The 15,405-nt window shown below is 47.9% G+C and overlaps 1 protein-coding gene across 4 annotated transcripts in view; it reads right to left on the bottom strand.

Annotated features, from left to right (window-relative positions):
- The window catches only part of cyfip2 (cytoplasmic FMR1 interacting protein 2), a 113,318-nt gene that overhangs the window by 30,957 nt on the left and 66,956 nt on the right, over positions 1-15,405 (bottom strand). For all 4 annotated transcript variants that reach the window (XM_063053097.1, XM_063053094.1, XM_063053096.1 and 1 more), the window contains exons 20-24: positions 15,113-15,221; positions 13,208-13,327; positions 9,021-9,220; positions 8,321-8,408; positions 4,241-4,384 (exon numbers count right to left, since the gene is read on the bottom strand). In XM_063053097.1, coding sequence (XP_062909167.1) covers positions 4,241-4,384; positions 8,321-8,408; positions 9,021-9,220; positions 13,208-13,327; positions 15,113-15,221 — 661 coding nt within the window. The remainder of the gene's footprint in view (positions 1-4,240; positions 4,385-8,320; positions 8,409-9,020; positions 9,221-13,207; positions 13,328-15,112; positions 15,222-15,405) is intronic.

Below are 15,405 nucleotides of genomic sequence, written 5' to 3'. Positions count from 1 at the left end.
TCGGGAGAGAGAGAGCCTGTAGTACGTTGAATACTGGGTGAAATGCGAAGTCTTCGGGTACTGCAAGTCTGTGTCTTTATTGATGCTTTGCTGCACATTTGAGTGCTTGGTGGGGGGCGCCGATGTTTTTTTTGCTGGTGGGGGAGGAGAGATTGTTGCTTTGCTGCTGCTTACACGTGGGAGCGGGTAGCTGGGGGCGAGCTTTGGGGTTCTAACATTTAAATGTCATTCATTCTTTGGGGCACTCCTCTGTTTTCGTGGATGTTTGCGAGGAAAAGGAGTTTCAGGATGTATATTATATACATTTCTCCGACATGAAATGTACCTTTGAAACCTTTTCGAGCTCTAACGGTACCTAATTTCTTGAACCTTTCATAAGCTTTTCTTTTGTTCTTAACTAGATTTTCTACATACTTTGTACACCATGATTCTTTTACCCTCCCATCCTTTCCCTGCCTCAATTGAACATACCTATGCAGAACTCCATGCAAATGTTCCCTGAACATTTGCCACATTTCTGCCGTGCATTTCCCTGAGAACATCTGCTCCCAAGTTCCTGCCTAATAGCATCATATTTCTCCCCATCCCATCTAAATGTTTTCCCAAATTGTCTGTTCCTATCCCTCTCCAGCACCATGGTAAAGGAGATGGAGTTGTAATCACTATCTCCAAAATGCTCTCCCACTGAGATACCTGACACCTGACCAGGTTCATTTCCCAATAGCAGATCAAGTACAGCCTCTCCTCTTGTAGGCCTATCTACAAATTGCATCAGGAAACATTGCTGAACACACCTAACAAACTCCGCCCCATCTAAACTCCTTGCTCTGAGGAGATGCCAGTCAATATTAGGAAAGTAAAAATCACCAATCACAACAACCCTATCATTATTATACCGTTCCAGAATCTGCCTCCCTACCTGCTCTTCAGTATCCCTGTTACTATTGGGGGTCTATAAAAAACACTCATTAGAGTTATTGTCTCCTTCATGTGTCTGACTTCCACCCACACTGACTCTCTGTACCATCCCTCCATGACTTCCTCCTTTTCCACAGCAGTTGCACTATCCCTGATTAGCAATGCCATGTCCCCACCTCTTTTCAGAAGCAGAATCAGAATCAGGTTTATTATCATCGGCATGCTTCGTGAAATTTGTTAACTTAGCAGCAGCAGTTCAATGCAATACATTATATAGAAGAAGGAAAAAAATTAATAAATAAGTAAATCAATTATAGTATACATATATTGAATAGAATAAAAATCGTGCAAAAAACAGAAATATATATTTAAAAAGTCAGGTGGTGTTCACGGATTCAATGTCCATTTAGAAATTGGATGGCAGAGGGGAAGAAGCTGTTCCTGAATTGATGAGTGTGCTTTCAAGCTTCTGTACCTGTTAACAGTGAGAAAAGGGCATGCCCTGGGTGCTGGAGGTCCTTAATAATGGACACTGCCTTTCTTTGCCTCCCTCTCTGCTCTTTCTGAAACATCTAAAGCCTGGAACACTCGGCAGCCATTCCTGCTCCTGAGACATCCAAGTCTCTGTAATAGCCACAACATCATAGCTCCATGTATTGATCCACGCTCAAAGTTCATCTGAGTCGTTTGTAATACTTCTTGCATTAAAATAGACACATCTGAAACCATCAGGCTGAGTGCATCATTGTCTAACATCTGCCTACCCTTCCTCACAAACCCCCTACAAGCTGTCTCGACTTGTGCTCCAAACTCCACGTCATCTGCCTCTTCAGTTCGGATCCCACCCCCCCACCCCCAGCAAATCTAGTTTAAGCCCTCCCCAAAAGCTTTAGCAAACCTGCCCAGGATATTGGTCCCCTTGGGATTCAAGTGCAACCCGTCCTTTTTGTACAGATCACACCTGCCCCAAGAGAGGTCCCAATGATCCAGAAATCTGAATCCCTGCCCCCTGCTCCAATCCCTCAGCCACGCATTTATCCTCCACCTCATTCTATTCCTATACTCACTGTCGTGTGGCACAGGCAGCAATCCCAAGATTACCACCTTTGAGGTCCTGCTTCTCAGCTTCCTTCCTAACTCCCTGTATTCTGCTTTCAGGACCTCCTCCCTTTTCCTACTTATGTTGTTGGTACCAAAATGTACCATGACCTCTGGCTGTTCACCCTCCCATTTCAGGATATCGTGGACGCGATCAGAAACAACCTGGACCCTGGCAAATGGGAAGCAAACTACTATCCACGTTTCTTTTTTGCACCCACAGAATCACCCGTTTGTTCCCCTAATTACAGAGTCCCTTATTACCACTGCCATCCTCTTCCGTTCTCTACCCTCCTGAGCCACAGGGCCAGACTCGGTGCCAGAGGCACGGCCACTGTTGCTTCCCGCAGGTAGGTCGTTTCCCACCACACCCCCCCCCCAACCCAATAGCACTCAAAATGGAGTACTTATTGTTAAGGGGGACAGCCACAGGGGTGCTCTCCACTACCTGACACATTCCCTTCCCTCTCCTGACGGTCTCCTGTGGTCCTGGGGTGACTACCTGCCTGTAGCTCCTGCCTATCACATCCTCACTCTCCCTAACAAGCTGAAGGTCAAGGAGCTGCAGCTCGACACACCTGGTGCAGATGTGGCCATCAGGGAGGCTGGAAGTCTCCTGGACATCCCACATCTGACACCCAGAACAGAAAACTGGCCTTGCGGTCATACTCACTATTCTAATATGGCCCTTGTGGCTAAAGGGATCAGTAGGGATGGAGGGAAGGCTGGTACAGGGTTCTGAGTTGGATGATCAGCCATGATCATACTGAATGGTAGTGCAGGCTCGAAGGGCTGAATGGCCTACTCCTGCAGCTCTCTCTCTCTCTTTGAATCGATTGACCCGCTGTTAACACAATCTCACAATTCCTTTATCTTTGCACAATTTATTCATTTTGTAAGTTCATTTTTTTGTCTTTGCACTGAACTGCTGCCACCTCATCAAAATCAGTGATGATAAACATGACCTGATTCTGATTCTGAACTTGTTGATGGTGGAGAGGTGAGGGTACAGGGTGATACTGACGTTTGAGATGGAGCTTATCCAGACCAACGTGAGGTGATGTGATTTGTTGATGGTGGAGAGGTGAGGGTACAGGGTGATATTGATGTTTGAGATGGAGCTTATCCAGACCAACGTGAGGTGATGTGATTTGGAAACAGCACCGAGTCTGGAACATCATGAGTATGGCTGTGTTGAGGAACAGAGAGACCTCGGTGAGAGAGCTCAACAGCAGAACCTTGATAGCTCTCTATCGTGGAGAATTCTAAACATCCACTGCCCTCTGACAGAGCTGGTAGTGTAACAGGGCACGCTACTGCAGCTCGGAGTTCAATTCCAACATCAGCTCTGAGGAGTTGGTACATTCTTTCTTCTGGGTGCTCAGTTTCCTCCCACAGTCCAAAGACATACCAGTTAGTAGGTTAATTGGTCATTGTAACTTGTCCTGTGATTAGGTGAGGGTTAAATCGGGGATTGCTGGCGACGAAGCTCGATGAGTCTGAAGGGGCTGTTCTATGCTACATCGCTAAGTACATTTGTATATAAATAAGTAAACAAACAACCCAGTCTTCAAGCCAGAGGTGTGAGCCCAGTCCTAGACTCGCCCAACGGGAGATCACCGTCCCCATGCAAACCCTCCAATCTACGCCACTCCTCCCAGAGTCTGAATCACAATCAGGTTTCATTTCACCGGCATATGGTGAAATTTGTTGTTTTGTGGCAGCAGTACACTGCAATGCATAATAATAAAAAACTATACATTCCAATAACAAGTATACTTTGAGTGTAAGAAGCTTGTTCCTAAAACGCTGAGTGAGTGTTTTCAGGTTTTAGTACCTTCTCAATGAGAAGAGATGGGGGTCCTTACTGATGGATGCTGCCTTCTTGTGGCACTGCTTTCGAGGATGTTCTCTGTTGGGGAGGCCAGAGCCCATGGTGGAGCTGGCTGAGTTTACAACTTCCTGCAGCTTTTTCCGATCCTGTGCAGTGGCCGCTCCGTACCACTCAGGGATGCAGCCAGTCTGCTCCCTGTTGTAGCCTGTCATCAAACTGCAACCAGTTTGACTGCTCTCCATGGCACAGCTGTAGAAGTTCGTGAGAGAGGATTCTACACAACTGAGATCCTCTCTTATTTCAGACTGGGGGGAGGGGGGAGGTGAGTTCCCAAGAAACCCCCACCCCGAGGCCCATTGCCGAGTGTGTGCATCCACCCTCAGTACTTACCAGGCTTTTGACGATTTTCAACAGCTCTTCCATCACCACAGCGATGCCTTGGTAACCAAGGAGACGGCAGATGGTCTTGAAGTGAGGGGGCCCCACAAAGTTGCGGAAGACGCTGTAGATGTGGGTGAAGGCAATGTTCAGTGGCTATACAAAAAGAGAGTCACACGGTGAATTACTAACCAGATAGGGAATCGGTCTTTAACCCCGGGGAACCCATTATCTAAGAAAGGATGTGCTGGCTTTGGACAGGGGCTCGGGAAAGGTTCACGAGAATGACCCTGGGAATGAAAGGGTTAACGTATCAGAAGCAGTTCATGTCTCTGGCCTGTACTCACTGGAGAATGAGGGGGGTTTCATTGAAACTTATTGAATATTGAAAAGCCTAAATAAAGTGGATGTGGTGAGGGGTGGGGAATTCCAGGACCAGAGGGCACAGCCTCAGAATAGAGGGACATCCATTTTGAACATCTCCTCATCTCTGAGGAGGAATTTCTTTAGCTAGAGGGTGGTGAATCTGTTGGATTCATTGTCACACACAGCTGTGGAGGCCAAGTCATTGGGTATACGTACTTAAAGCAGAGGTTAATAGGTTCTTGATTAGTCAGGGCATCAAAGTTACGAAGAGAAGCAGAAGAATGGGGTCAATCAGGCATGATGGGAGAGCAGAGCAGACTCAATGGGCTGAATGGCCTAATTCTGCTCCTATATCACAGAGAATGCTGGAGTCATACAGCACTACAGCTTCGAAACAGGCCCTTCAGCCCATCCAGGCTATGCAAAACTTTTAATCTGCCTCGTCCCACTGACCTGCACCTGGACCATAACCCTCCATACCCCTCCTGTCCACGTACCGATCCAAACTTCTCTTCAATGTTACAACTGAACCTGCATCTACCACTTCTTGTGGGGACATGGAACAAGCTGCCAGAGGAAGTGGTAGAGGTGGACAGGTACGTGGAACAGGGGTTCCCAACCTGGATAGGTACGTGGACCCTTCGGTTAATGCCCGACATGGCATAAAAAAGGTTGGGAAGCCCTGGTTTCGAGGGATGTGGGGTTAACGTGGACATGGGGTAAATGTGAACATGGGGTAAATGCCAGACATGGCATAAAAAAGGTTGGGAAGCCCTGGTTTCGAGGGATGTGGGGTAAATGTGGACATGGGGTAAATGCCAACATGGGGTAAATGCCAGACATGGCATAAAAAAGGTTGGGAAGCCCTGGTTTCGAGGGATGTGGGGTTAACGTGGCAAAGGGGACTAGCTCAGGTGAACATTGTTGGTATGGATGTGGGGGTCCTTGGGGTTCTAACATTTTTACTGTCACTCATTCTTTAGGGCACTTCTGTTTTCATGGATGTCTGTAAAGAACAAGTGTTTCAGGTTGTATTTTAGGTACATTCTCTGATATTAAATAGAACTATTGAACAATATTGGAAATCTTCCCCCTCCCCCTTCCCTCTTCTTCAATTCCCCACTCTGGCCTTTCACCTCTTCTCCTCACCTGCCTGTCACCTCCCCCCGGTGCACTCTCTCCTTTCCTTTCTGCTAAGGTCCACTCCCCTCTCCTATCAGATTCCTTCTACTCCAGCCCTTTACCTTTCCCACCAATCACCTCCCAGATTCTTACTTCCTTCCCCCACCTTCCCCCTCACTTGGTGTCACCTATTACGTACCAGTTTGTACTCTTCCCCTCCCCCCACCTTTTTATTCGGGCTTCTTCCCCCTTCCTTTCCAGTCGTGATGGACGGTCTCAGCTCGAAACATCAACTGCTTGTTATAGTTTTTGCCCGACCCACTGAGTCCCTCTAGCATTTTGTGTGGTGTTGCTCTAAAGCACCAGAATGACATTGAGTCACATCAGAGAGGTGGCAGACACTGTCAACAGCCTCTCACATGACAACGGACCTCTCACGGAGTGACCAAACCAGTTAGACCAGCCTCACTTCAGAGAGTTGACAGGCACAAGAAACTCTGCAGATGCCAGAAATCCAGAGCAACACACACAGAATGCTGGAGGAACTCAGCAGGTCAGGCAGCAACTATGGAAAAGAGTAAACAGTTGACGTTCTGGGCTGAGACCTTTCATTAGGACTACAAAGGAAGAAAGTAAGTCGGGCTAATAAGGTGGGAGAAGGGGAGGAAGGTGCACAAGATGGCAGGTGAAAGGTGAAGCCGGAAGAGGGGGAGGGGATGAAATAAAGAGCTGGGAAGTCAAAAGGCAAAAGAGATGATAGGCTGGAGAAGGGGGAATCTGATAGGAGTGGACAGAAGACCATGGAAGAAAGGGAAGGGGAAGGAGCACCAGAGGGAGGTGGTGGGCAGGTAAGGAGATGAGGTGAGAGAGCAAAACAAGAATGGGGAATGGTGAAGGAGATGGGGTGAGGTGGGGAGGAATTACCAGAAGTAGTTGGAGAAACTGATGTTCATAGTATCAGTTTGGAGACTACCCAGATGTAATATACAGTGCTGCTCTTCCAACCTGAGTGTGGCCTTATTGTAACAGTAGACAAGGCCACGGACTAACGTGTCGGAGAGGGAATGGGAAGAAGAACTAAAATGGATGGCCACCAGGTGATCCCATTTTTTGTGGCAGACGGAGCGACGGTGCTCAACAAAGCTGTCTCCCAATCTACGTCGGGTCTCACCATTATACGGGAGGCCATAGTGAGAGCACAAGATACAGTAGTTGACCCCAACTGACTCACAGGTGAAGTGTCACCTCACCTGGAAGGACTGTTTAGGGCCCTGAATGAGGAAGGAGGTGTAGGGGCAGGTGTGGCATGTTCTACTTGAAAGGATGAAAGGAGAAGTACCAAGACAGAGATCAGTGGGGAGGAATGAATGAACAAGGGAGTTGTGTAGGGAGCGATCCCTGCGGAAAGCAGAAAGTGGGGGGGGGGCGGGGAGTGAAAGATGTGCTTGGTGGTGGGATCCCGTTGGAGATGGTGGAAGCTCTGGAGAATTATGTGCTGGACGTGGAGGCTGGTGGGGTGGTAGCTGAGGACAAGAGGAACCCTAATCCCTGGTAGGGTGGTGGGAAGATGGGGTGAGGGCAGATGTGCGTGAAATGGAAGAGATGAGGTTGAGGGCAGCGTTGATGGTGGAGGAAGGAAAGCCCCTTTCTTTGAAGGGGAGGGCACCTCAGTATGAACAGCTTCATCCTGAGAGCAGATGTGGCAGAGACAGAGGAACTGAGAGAAGGGGATGGTGATTTTACAAGTGACAGGGTGGGAAAAGGTATAGTCCTGGTAGCTGTGAGAATCAGTGGTTCATAAAAGGTATCAGGAGGTAGACTGTCTTCAAAGATGGAGACAAAGAGATCGAGAAAGGGGAGAGAGGTGTTGGAAATTTGAAGTTGGAGGCAAAGTTGATGAAGTCGACGAGCTCAGAATGGGTACAGGAAGTAGCACCAATGCAGTTGTCAATGTAGCGTAGGAAAAGTTGGAGAGTGATACCAGTGTAGGCAGGGATGGGCACCATTGTAGGCTTGGAACATGGACTGCTCTATGTATCTGACAAACAGGCATAGCTGGGACCCATGCGAGTGCTCATGGCTACACCTTTTGTTTGAAGGAAATGTAAGGAGCCGAAGGAGGATTATTGAGAGTGAGGACCAGTTCTGCCAGACGGAGGAGAGTGGTGGTAGAGGGGAACTGGTTGGGTCTGTTGTCAAGAAAGAAACGGAGAGCTTTAAGGCCATCCTGATGGGGAAGGAAAGTGTATAGAAACTGGACATCCATGGTGAAAATGGCTAGGGAACTTAAAGTCACTGAAAGGATCCAGACCATGTGAAGTGTCATGGATGTAGGTGGGAAGGGACTGAACTACGGGTGCATAAAACAGAGTTGAGGTATGCAGATATGAGTTCTGTGGGGCAGGAGACAGCAGAACAATGGCTCTACCTGGACAGTCAGGTTTGTGGATCTTGGGTAGGAGGTAGAAATGGGAGGTGCGGGGTAAGGGATCTATGGGTTGGATGACTGACCTGGTGATTCTAGCCCCACTCACATTAGGGATTTGGCACACTGTCAACGACCTCTTACAGGGTGACCGACCCAGTGATTGCAGCCTGACTCACCTTTGAACCATACAGGTAGTAGGGTTGGACACTGGCCGGCTTGTCCCTCTGAGGTTCATCAGTGAAGGGGATAGCAGTGCGGACGAACCTGGACAGACAGAACAGAGCACTTTGTATAAAGGCCTTCAGTAGTCAAGGACAGCGATCACACACTCCCAGGGTCAGATACTGAGTGAAACCTCCTCCACACTGTCCCATCACACATTCCCGGGGTCAGACAAAGAGTGAAACTCCCTCCACACTGTCCCATCACACACTCCCGGGGTCAGACACAGAGTGAAACTTTCACACTGTCCCATCACACACTCCCGGGGTCAGACACAGAGTGAAACTTTCACACTGTCCCATCACACACGCCCGGGGTCAGACACAGAGTGAAACTTTCACACTATCCCATCACATACTTCCGGGGTCAGACACAGAGTGAAGCTCCCTCCACACTGTCCCATCACACACTCCCGGGGTCAGACACAGAGTGAAACTCCCTCCACACTGTCCCATCACACACTCTCAAAATTAGACACAGAGTGAAACTCCCTCCACACTGTCTTTCACACACTCCCAGGGTCAGACACAGAGTGAAACTCCCCCCACACTTGTCCCATCACACACTCCCGGGGTCAGACACAGAGTGAAACTCCCTCCACACTGTCTTTCACACACAGGCGGTGCAAGGACCCTCAGGCTATGTCACACTAACCGATTGGTCGAGCCGTTGTAACAGTAATTGGGAAGGAAATCGAAGTTGAGTTCCCAGAAGACGTGAAGCGTAATGCGTCCGTAGGGAGCGGAGACGTTGTGATTGGCTTCACGGAACATGGCATCGAAACTATCCAGCGTCATATGTTTGGAGAGGAGGCGGTGAGTGAGTTTATTCACCTCAAACAGCCACTCCAGTTCCTGTGGAGAGGGCAATATGAGACTTGAGTCCTCCAGCAGCCACAGCTGTCCCACATATCCAGTGTGTGGAGTATGCCTTCTCCTCTCCACACCCTTACACCCTGAGGTGTCACAACCCAAGTCCAGTTTGCTCACAGCTTGATTCCCATTCCCAAGGAGACGAGGCAACGGACAATGTCTCCACTGGTAGAGATCAGCCCAGACAGGGAAATTATTCTCCTTCCTCCGGCCTCCTGACACTATCCTTCGGTTCTGGAGGGATTCTCTCACCCACTTGGCCCCTCTAGCGCTCTACACTTTCATGGCCCAACCTCGGTCTCACCAGCTGCCCATCTCCATAAACTCCTGGAACAATAAGAGCCCACAGGTCTCAGTGTGGGTCACTGCCCATGCAGACCCAGAGTGAAGAACTTCTCTCAGTCTTGTCTGAGGCTGGCCCAGTGTTCAAAGCCATGTCACTGGTCTGGCTATCGACTCGAGTTCCCATCCTTGTAAATTCCAGACCGGAGGCTGTTCCCTCCTGACAGGATGACCAGCTGAACCCTGAGAGCAATGTGTCCAACTAAAGGCAAAGAATCCAGCTCTTCTCCATCTGCTGCCCCACAGTCCCACTACTGAGGAGGTGGAAGGGTGGGTTAAGTAAGTCTGCAGATGACACAAAGGTTGGTCGAGTTGTGGATAGTGTAGATGGTTATCGTGGTACTGGGCTGAGAAGTGGCAGATGGAATTCACTCCAGAAAAGTGTTAAATGATTTACTCTGGAAGGTTGAATTTGAAGAGAGAATACAGGATTAATGGCAGGATTCATAGCAGTATGGAAAAACAGAGGGATATTGGGGTCTTGCAGTCCACATTCATAGATCCCTAAAAGTTACCAGCAAAGTTGATAGACTGGCTAAGTGCATTGGCCTTCATTGATTGGAAAAGAACACTGGCAGGGATGATGGCAGAGCAGCAACGACTGGAATTTCTGGAAGCAATTTGGAAGGTACAGGATAGACACATCCCAAAGAGGAAGAAGTATTTTAAGGCAAGATGACATAACCATGGCTAACAAGAGCAGTCAAAGCCAACATAAAAGTCAAAGAGAAGGCGTATAATACAGCAAAAATTAGTGGCAATTTAGAGGTTTGGGAAGCTTTTAAAAACCAACAGAAGGCAACTAAAAAAGTCATTAAGGAGATAAAGATGGAATACGTAAGTAAGCTAGCCAATAATATGAAAGAAGATACCAAAGAGGTAGATGAAGAGATCATGGATGCATTTGTAATGATCTTTCAAGAATCATGAGATTCTAGAATGGTTCCGGAAGACTGAAAAATTGCAAACATCACCCACTCTTCAAGGAGGGAGGAGGCAGAAGAAAGGAAACTATAGGCCAGTTAGTCTGACCTCAGAGGTTAAGAAGATGTTAGAATTGATTATTAAGAATGAGGTCTCAGGGTATTTGGAGGCACATGATAAAATAGGCCGTAGTCAGCATAGCTTCCTCAAGTGAAAATCCTGCCTGACAAATCTTTTGGAATTCTTTGAAGAAATAACATGCAAGGATAGATAAAGGAGAATTGGTCGATGTTGTATACTTATATTTTCAGAAGGCCTTTGACAAGGTGCCACACATGAGGCTGCTTAACAAGATATGAGCCCATATTACAGGAAAGATTCTAGCATGGATAAAGCAGTGGCTGATTGGCAGGAGGCAAAGAGTGGGAATAAAGGGAACCTTTTCTGACTGGCTGCCGGTGACTAGTGGTGTTCCACAAGGGTCGGTGTTGGGACTGATTCTTTTTAAGTTTACGTTAATGATTTGGATGATGGAATTGATGGCTTTGTTAGAATGTTTCAGATGATATTAAGGTAGCTGGAGGGGGAGATGGTTTTGAGGAAGTAGAGAGGCTACAGAAGAACTTAGATGAGGAGAATGGGCAATGAAATGGCAGATGGAATACAGTGTTGGGAAGTGTATGGTCATGTACTTTGGTAGAAGAAAGAGTTGACTATTTTCTAAATGGAGGTTAATTTGCAGTTGAGTTGGTGGTGAGGAAGGCAAATGCAATGTTAGCATTCATTTCAAGAGGACTAGAATATAATCAGAATCAGAATCAGGTTTATTATCACCAGCATGTGACATGAAAAGTTGAAGCTTTAATAAACACTGGTGAGGCCTCACAGAGTATTGCGAGCAGTTTTGGGCCCCTCGTCTTAGAAAGAATGTGCTGAAACTGGAGAGGGTTCAAAGGAGGTTCACAAAAATGATTCCAGGATTGAATGGTTTGCACACGAAGAGCATTTGATGGCTCTGGGACTGTATTCACTGAAATTCAGAAGAGTGAGGGTAACCTCATTGAAACCTATCAAATGGTAAAATGACTTGATAGAGTGGATGTGGAGAGGATATTTCCTATGGTCTAAGACCAGAGGACAGCCTCAGAATAGAGGGGTGTCCTTTAAGAACAAAGATGAAGAAGAATTTCTTTAGCCAGAGAGTGGTGAATCTGTGGAATTCGTTTCCAGAGGCAGTTGTGGGGGCCAAATTTTTATGTATATTTAAGGCAGATGCTGATAGATTCTTGATTGGTCAGGGCATGAAGGGATACAGGGAGAAGGCAGGAGGTTGGGGCTGAGAAGAAAATTGGATCAGTCATGATGAAATGGTGGAGCAGACTCGATGAGCCAAATAGCCTAATTCTGTTCCTATATCTTTTGGTCTTAAGGTCTTATTAGTCAGCAATTGAGTTCAAGAGCTGAGATGTAATGTTGTAACTCTCTAAAATCCTTGTTCTTGTCTTCAGTTCTGGTCACTTCATTATAGGAAGTATGTGAAAGCTTTCAAGGGGGTGCAGAGAAGATTTACCTGGATGCCGTCTGGATTAGAGAGCATGTCTTATGATAGATTGTGTGAGCTCGGGCTCTTCTCTTTGGAGTGATGGAGGATGAGAGGTGACTTGACAGAGGTGTACAAGATGATAAGAGGCATAGATCGAGTGGACAGCCAGAGACCTTTTCCCAGTGTGAAAATAACTACTATCAAGGGGCATCATTTTAAGGTGTTTGGAAGGAAGTGGAGGGGGATGTCAGTGGGAGGATTTTTACACAGAGAGTGGTGGGTGTGTGGAACCCACCAAACCAGGGTTGGTGGCAGATAAATTAGGGATGTTTAAGAGACTCTTAGACACATGGATGATGAAAAAAAAAGAGGGCTGTCTTGGAGGGATGGGTCAGATTGATCTTGGAGTAGGTTCAAGTGTCAGTGGCAGTGGTTAGCACAATATTTTACAGTACAGTCGACCAGGGTTCAATTCCCGCGGTAAGGAATTTATATGTTCTTCCCGTGACCATGTGTGTTTCCTCTCGGTGCTCTGGTTTCCTCCCACAGTCCAATGTCGTACCAGTTGGCAGGTTCATTGTTCATTGTAAATTGTTCCGTGATCAGGCCAGGGTTAAATTGGGGGTTGTTGGGCTACGTGGCTCGAAGGGTTGGAAGGGTCTGTTCCACGGTGCATCTCAATAAATAGATAAATAAACAACATCGTAGCCCAATGAGCCTGTACTCTGCTGCATCGTTCTATCATCTATGTTCACCAACTTCCATGTTGTCGGAACTCACTCGACCAGAGGAGGAACACAGACAGCACTGGATGTCGGGATGGAATCCGGCTCTCTGCCACGGAGGCAGACGCACTATCCGCTGATCCAATCTGCCACCCTGTGTTGTTCCGCTTTTTGTTCCCCCAGAAAGGCCACAAAATCTACTTTATAATTTGTTTATTTATTTATTCCTCTTTCTGCTAGATTATGTATTGCATTGAACTGCTACTGCTAAGTTAACAAATTTCACGTCACATGCCGGTGATAATAAACCTGATTCTGATTCTATCTTTCTGGCCCTCTCCCCAATTGATAGCTCCCGCTGGCCATGCCAGGCCCTGCTTGGCCCACAGAACCTCATTCCGAGTGGACAAAGGGTTTGGGATCAGCTCTCCTTACCACGACAGAGGTCAGGTCTTCGCTCTCAAACCGGCTGATGGCGTGATCCAGAGACTTGTACATGGCCACTGAGATGCGTTGAGTGATCAGCCTGTTTAGATCAATGGACCTCCCCAGGAGCTAAAAACAAGAGAGTAATAGGTCAATCCCATCCCCTCACACACCCTCCCTCCCCTCCACAAAAGGTTAATCCTATCCCCTCACACACCCTCCCTCCCCTCCACAAAAGGTCAATCCTATCCCCTCACACAACCTCCCTCCCCCTCCACAAAAGGTCAATCCCATCCCCTCACACACCCTCCCTCCCCCTCCACAAAAGGTCAATCCCATCCCCTCACACACCCTCCCTCCCCCTCCACAAAAGGTCAATCCCATCCCCTCACACACCCTCCCTCCCCCTCCACAAAAGGTCAATCCCATCCCCTCACACACCCTCCCTCCCCCTCCACAAAAGGTCAATCCTATCCCCTCACACAACCTCCCTCCCCTCCACAAAAGGTCAATCCTATCCCCTCACACAACCTCCCTCCCCTCCACAAAAGGCACAGCATAATTCTGAAACTTTTGAGGTTTACAGTAGGAAAGTACTTCGGGTAAGAATCAGTATTGACACTAGAATTGGTTTAGGACGGTATGGTAGCATATTGGTTAGAGCAATACTTTACAGTGCCAGCTGTAAGATCGGGGTTCCATTCCTGTCTCTGTCTGTGAGGAGTTTGTACGTTCTCCCCATGAATGCATGGGTTTCCTCCGGGTGCACTGGTTTCCTCCCACATTCCAATGACGTACGGGTTAGGGTTAGTGAGTTGTGGGCACATTATGTTGGTGCTAGAAGCATGGTGACACCCACGGCCTTATTTATTATCAACGTATTAGTGCAGTACACAACTCTGAGATTTTCCCTCTCCAGATAGCCACAAAACAAAGAAAACCATGCAAGTCAGTTCATAGAGAAACGGCAAACCCAAACAACCACCCCCACACACAAAAAAACGGCAACACCATCAGTTACTCCCAAACCCCGTCCCCCATATGAAATGCAACAAGAACATCGACACCCAAACTCCCCGACCCCACACAAATAAAACAGGAATAAACGGGCAAAAACACAAATATAAAAACTATAAGACTGAAAAACAAGTTCACCGTCTGTCGGCCAAATCCATGATGCAGAAATCCTTGGCAACATCCTCCAAAGAGAGAGACGCAGAGGCCCACAGTCCGAACGCAGCGATAAGTCATGCAGGCTCCCCTCTCTGGCACCAGAGCGATCCCACCAGCAATCAGAAGGCAGTCAATACCTGCCCTCTGTTCCCAGTATGAGGCTTTCCTTTCCATGACATCAGAGATATCCTCCTTCTTCGAAGAATGGGGCTCTTCACACCCACAGTCACTGATCAGACCAGCCCTCACCCTGGGCCACGTTCACACCCACAGTCACTGATCAGACCAGCCCTCACCCTGGGGCCGCGTTCACACCCACAGTCACTGATCAGACCAGCCCTCACCCCGATGGCTGATTTATTATCCCTCTCAACCTCATTCTCCTGCCTTCTCCCCATAACTATTAAGTCAACAACCAATCTAATCAAGAACCTATTAACCTCTGTTTTAAATATGCCTAATGACTAGGCATCCACAGACATCCGTGCTAATGAATTCCACAGTTTCACCTCACTCTGGCTAAATAAATTTCTCTTCATCTCTTTCTAAAGGGACGTCACTCGATCCTGAGGCTGTGCCCTCTGGTCTGAGACTCCCACACTACGTGAACATCCTCTGCACATCCTCTCTACCAAGCCTTTCAAGATTTGATACGTGATCAGGCCAGCCCTCACCCTGAGCTGTGCCCACACCCACGGGCACTGGTCAGTCACCAGGCCAGTCCCTGCCTTGTAGCCATACCTGCACGTGCCGTTGTTTCAGTAGCGTCTCGTAGCGATTGGAGGGAGGGTAGGGAATGATTACTCCATAGTTCTTGCACTCGGCCCGGAATCGTTTGTCCAGCAGCACACTGGGAGAGCGAGGGCAAATTTAATCACAACTAGCCATCCCCCATCCCCCTGTCCCACACAAAACTGACTGGAGAAACGTGAGGTACGGGGGGGGGGGAAGTGGGGTGTGGGGAGAGTGAGGGGAAATTTAATCACAACTAGCCATCCCCGTCCCCCACAAAACCGGCTGGAGAAACGCGAGGT

This window comes from Mobula hypostoma, chromosome 7 (assembly GCF_963921235.1).
Source record: "Mobula hypostoma chromosome 7, sMobHyp1.1, whole genome shotgun sequence".
In the NCBI taxonomy this organism is placed as follows: Eukaryota; Metazoa; Chordata; class Chondrichthyes; order Myliobatiformes; family Myliobatidae; genus Mobula; species Mobula hypostoma.
Note: the sequence above shows the minus strand (reverse complement) of the source record. Positions and strands in the feature narration are given on the sequence as shown.